This window comes from Trypanosoma rangeli (genome assembly GCF_003719475.1).
Source record: "Trypanosoma rangeli strain AM80 chromosome Unknown Tra_15.4_contig_00650, whole genome shotgun sequence".
Taxonomy (NCBI): domain Eukaryota; phylum Euglenozoa; class Kinetoplastea; order Trypanosomatida; family Trypanosomatidae; genus Trypanosoma; species Trypanosoma rangeli.
The window spans coordinates 1-4,813 of record NW_021706387.1 but is presented as its reverse complement, the minus strand read 5'-3'; the positions used below and the strand labels follow the sequence as shown (position 1 = coordinate 4,813).

Here is a 4,813-nt window from a genome sequence, read left to right as displayed (position 1 = left end):
AAAGCTTTACACTGTACTAGTTAATATCAACGTTGATTGTGGGAAGAAAAAGGAGGAAGTCGTTTAGCAAGTCCCATAGCCAGAGGAGGAAGTGTGTTTTGCCCTAGTTTTGTCAGGGAACCACGACAAGAAGAGTAACACAGTTCAAGCAAAAAGAAAAAGCAACACCCCTGAAAGGCAAGGTAGGAGTGAGGCGTGTGTGAAGGAGCATAACATCGCATAGGTCGGGAAAACGGCGTGCTCCCCCGATGTTTATATGATTGTTATGTGCGTGCTGCTCTTTCGTTGTTGCCTGGGGACTTACATTTCAGCGGTGGACGCAGTGCAGCGCGTTGTTTGGTTGTATTTTGTATAAAAAGCAAAAAGATTAAAAGATAAAAAGCAAAAAGATTAAAAGATAAAATGATAAAATGATAAAAAGATAAAATGATAAAAAGATAAAAGGGGTATTAAAAAAAGATTAAAAAACGATCTAAAAGGTTTCGTGTAGTGAAGGACCGGACCGTCACCCCATATAAAAGGGTGAAACGAAAGCAAAAAAACAGCCTTGCGCATCAGCGGCTGCGGGAGAGACCCTTTTGTTGCGTGGGTGAAGTGAGTGCAAACGGGAGCTGCTCTGCTTCCTTTACTGGTTTTGCCCTCTCCGCCGTTGTGTGTCCTCCTGTTCTTGGCTCTGTTCGTCGTCGTCGAGTTTGCTGTGCTGATGGTGCTGGTTCGTGGTGCAGGCGCTTAGGCTCCAATTCCGGCGACGGCATACAACAAAAAGAAAAACGGCAGCCACAGCAGGGCATAAGTGACGGCAACGTCGCCGGTTTTCTCATCGGGGCGATGGCGTGGGGGCTCCTCGCGGCGCAATGTGTTGTTGAAGTGGACGTCCGTCACAAAATTCCCTGCGCCCTGCGCCGTGTAGGTTTCGTGAGCAAAGGCATTGCGGACACCCGCCAACTTGGTGCAAACTCTCTCGTACTTTGGGCAGACAATTTCGCCGCCAGTGAATGGGAGTCCCGGCCGAAGCGTGGCGCCCTCCGGGCACAAATGCCACGCATCATTCCCAGTGTGACGTATTTTCACCGTGCCCAGACTCTCGCACGACACCTCCACGCAGACCGCCCCAATTTCCGTTGCATGGATGCGAAGCGCGTTCCCCTCCAGGCACCGTGAGTTGGGCCCTACCCGACTTCCAGCGACGGTGTTCGAAAGGCTTGTGCAGCCGCCTTCTCTGAGTGAGACTATGGTGGGGCAGTAATCCGTCAACTCATGCCGTGGGGCGCCAAGCGAGAGGTGTTCAAAGTAGCTGTACTGTGGCGCAAGCGGCAGTTGGAACGAAACAAGACCACAAATGCCCAGCGCCAGGTGATCCGACGTGCAGTGAAGGCGCGTGGAAACCTCTGTGCAGAACATGTCGGGGTATCGTGTGGTGCTGTTCTCCACGCACTTCTTCTCCAGGAACTCGCAGCCAGAGTTGCTGCCCCACCCCATCAACTCCTCCATGCCCCAGTTGGCGCGATAGTACCCGGTGTCCTCAAAAGCCGCCATCGTCAGGGCGGAGTAGTAGCCTATGCCGGAAACACCCGCCATCAACTCATCCTTCGCATTTCGCCGCTCCCAGTGCGACTGCGCCGTCCCCTCCCCGCCCTCGTCCTCCAGCTCCATGCCGGGTGCGGTAGCGCAGTTGAAGTGTTTTCGCGTCGCCTGCAGCGTTTTTCTTGAGGACAGCACATAGGCGATGGGTTTGCCGCGAACGCCCCGCGCCGCAGTGACCATGCGGCGCCCAACAAAAACGTGCATGGAAAACCCAAGTGCATGCGCAATCTCGTGTGCAGCGGCGCGCGCCAGGCCCCGCCTTGCAGAGATGTGCTGCGGCCCAAAGTTCAGCGCCCCAATAACAGGCCGCCCGTCAATCGTGACGGAGCACGGCGCCCCCCACGCCACGTTGGCGTCCGCCATTGGCCCGGCTGCAATGTAAAGGATGAAGTCAGCGTCATGCACCCCCTCAACACTGTGCGCCTCGGGGACCGTAAAGAAGACGCAGGCGCCAAAGGCAATCCGCCCCACAAAAATCCAGTCCATTGGGCGGACAAGGAGACGAGCAGCATGCAACTGAACGGACTCCGGTATGAGCCGCTCAACAAGAAGTGCTTTCTTCTCTGGAGTAAGAATATGAGCCGCCTCGCACAGCGCCACACCACCCTCGTAGTCTGGACGAATGTCCCCCGCAGCTGTGCAGTAGCGAAATTCATTCTTCAAATCCTCAATGAAAACTTTGATGCGTATCGGCTCCCAAGACGACGCACCGGCGGTGTACGCCTGCATCGCGCCCTGCCCCTTCCGCGGCACCTCGCGCAACACCGGCAAAGCACCGACCTTCCGCATCCTCTCGTCGAACGTGCAACGATGTTCCACATAACCCAAGGAACAATGCACCCAGCAAAGCAGCAGAAGAAGCAGCACTGCCGCTAATCGACAAAGCCGGGGCATCCGCTGAGCCAACAGCACACGAGCAAACTTCGCACAAAACCATCCAAACCGGAGAACGCAAAAAAAAAAAAAGACAAGCAAGCCATTCATAAAAAAACAGCCGTGAATAAACCTTTAAAACAATACAAACCAACAACAACAACTTTCACACGTCAGAATAAAACACACCAAGTCCTGCTGCATATCATCATCATCCACTCTAATATCATGGCATGAAAAATCCACACGATACATTAAACCTAACTTGCACAGCCCCAATCGCTACTCTTACATGACACATCAACCATAAATGGACAAAAACGCACGGATAACATACACAGCAATCCTAACAAGACATCTCGCACAGTGTCGGCGCCGACGGGGAACTGGTCTGCCACGGCCGGCTTCTTCTGCTGTGCTCGCACGCAACAGATCTCACGCATCTCAGGATCCCGCAGCGGACACCGGCCCCATCTCTTGATCCTTCACGTTAGAACTTTGACAACAGGTGTGAGAGATGAAGAGCATGGCACAGAATGTTTTGTCTATTTTATTCCATTAAGTTGCAAGAGCATGTCTTTGTGAAACGAGTCTATGCTAGGCAGCAGAAATCATTTTTTTCATTGTGGCAATGAGTCCAAACAGAAAAACAAAAAGATAATAAGGTGGGGCGCCGGTACCTACAGTAACGTTACAATCACGTTTGATGTGACGTGTAATAGGAGTTCTCTTTTCTGTTAATTTGTTGGTTGTTGTTTTATGCTGATGTACAGCATTGGCGTCTTTCGTGAAATAGGAAAAATGACAAAACAATGTCACCTGGCCGAATTTCCGCACTAATGTACACTCAAAGTCTGTTCTAGGTGTGGAGGAACGGCAAGGAGCAATCTGCGTTGTATCTGGCGTTCATCTACATAAGGGTGAAGGGGGCAGGAACACCTTGTAGTGCATTCGGATTAGTGTCTGCGTCAACTGTCATCGCTAGTTGCGCCTCATCGTACTCCACACGCGTGTTTACGGTACGTTGGCGGCTGTGCAACAGTCCCCATGCCAGGCGTTGGCGTAGGGCGGACTGGATTTTTATAGCAGCCTGCGTGTGCGTCATATTTGCCGTTGTCAGGCAGCGGGCGCTTGCCCACCCATACAGGAAGTCGTATACGTCGTGGGGCTTTTGCCGAACGACTTCGGCGACGAAGGTCTCGAGTAGGTCCCGCATCCCGACACGCTCGAGGTACTCCCGCTGTTCCTCGCTATATTCGAGATCGTAGTCCATTACCTGGGTTTTGGGGTGGCCCGCCACCTTTGCCTTTGCGTGCGCGTGTGTGAGGGGGGGCTGCCTTCCTGGTTATCCTTCGGTGTAGTGAAGAGAGTGGGTGAGGCGCCACTGTTTTTTCCCCTTTTCGTTTGCCGATTTGTTTGCTTCTCCTCGTTTATTCCTCGTGTTAACCCCGACGATGAGACGGCAAGAGAGGGGGGGGGGGGTTTTGCCGTTGGCATGCAACGGATGCCACAAAAAAAACGGAAGGCGAACCCACAGCAAGGCCGAAAAAAGCAGGCTGTACAGACCCCCTTTCCCTCTCTCACGAGGGCGAGTAACAGTAAAACAACCCAGAAAGAAATGACTTCGGGGAAGCCAAAAGAAGGTAGAAATGTGTATATGAATGTATGAGGCGGCCAGGCACAGACCGCAGCCGCAAAGTGCACTAATACTGTGGTGCGTACTTTACACCTCTGTGCGGCCTTGCCAAGGATGTGAAACGGCGGGTCTGTCATGCGCTTCCCCGCGCCCCAGCGAAGTAAATCATGCTGCCGTCAGCTCTGGTAAATGACGAGTATGGAAAACTAAACGCGACACTACTGCTGTCTTCAACTGCCCCGCCGTCGTCAAGTGACGGCGGTGGACACGAGCGGGAGCGGGGTTCCTGAGGGGCCGTGGCAAGTGATGGCACAAATGGTGTGTTTGCCTCACGTGGGTGCCGTTGCCACGCCGGCAGCAGGCCGCGTTGCTGCCGCTCTGCGTCGTCCGCGTCACCTCTCACCTTCTGCCTCTTCAGCCTTGCCTCCCCGTCAGTGTGGGAAGACACAGCAACCCCCTCCTGCAGAGGGCACCCAAACAACAGACGCCAGTACGGTGACTCGCAGGCGATGCGTCGCTTCTCACGCACACAAATGCAACGCCCCCCAGCGGTGGTGAACATCGTTGGCACCATCACGGTGACAGTTGCCACCTCTGTCTCGTCGCCGCCGCTACTGAGAACAGGCCAGGCTGCCGTCGTGTCGGTGTTGTGGTTACCGCAGCAGCTATTCATCGTTTCTGCAGCTGCGGTTGCTGTTGCACCATCTTCAGTGTGTTGCT

General features: G+C 53.8%; 3 protein-coding genes across 3 annotated transcripts; all 3 read right to left on the bottom strand.

The window, feature by feature from the left end:
* Positions 1-729: 729 nt before the first annotated feature.
* On the bottom strand, positions 730-2,568 carry TraAM80_09686 (putative surface protease GP63; the record flags this gene model as incomplete). Its single annotated transcript, XM_029386354.1, has 1 exon — positions 730-2,568. The coding sequence occupies one exon, from the start codon at positions 2,566-2,568 to the stop codon at positions 730-732; it is 1,839 nt and encodes a 612-aa protein (XP_029233825.1).
* Positions 2,569-3,367: 799 nt separating this feature from the next.
* TraAM80_09685 (uncharacterized protein) lies at positions 3,368-3,730 on the bottom strand (the record flags this gene model as incomplete). The annotated part of the gene is made up of 1 exon (XM_029386353.1): positions 3,368-3,730. One exon carries the CDS (start codon positions 3,728-3,730, stop codon positions 3,368-3,370), a length of 363 nt encoding a protein of 120 aa, XP_029233824.1.
* Positions 3,731-4,226: 496 nt separating this feature from the next.
* On the bottom strand, positions 4,227-4,813 carry TraAM80_09684 (uncharacterized protein; the record flags this gene model as incomplete). Its single annotated transcript, XM_029386352.1, has 1 exon — positions 4,227-4,813. A coding segment is annotated over one exon (587 nt), but the record flags the coding sequence as incomplete, so codon positions are not given.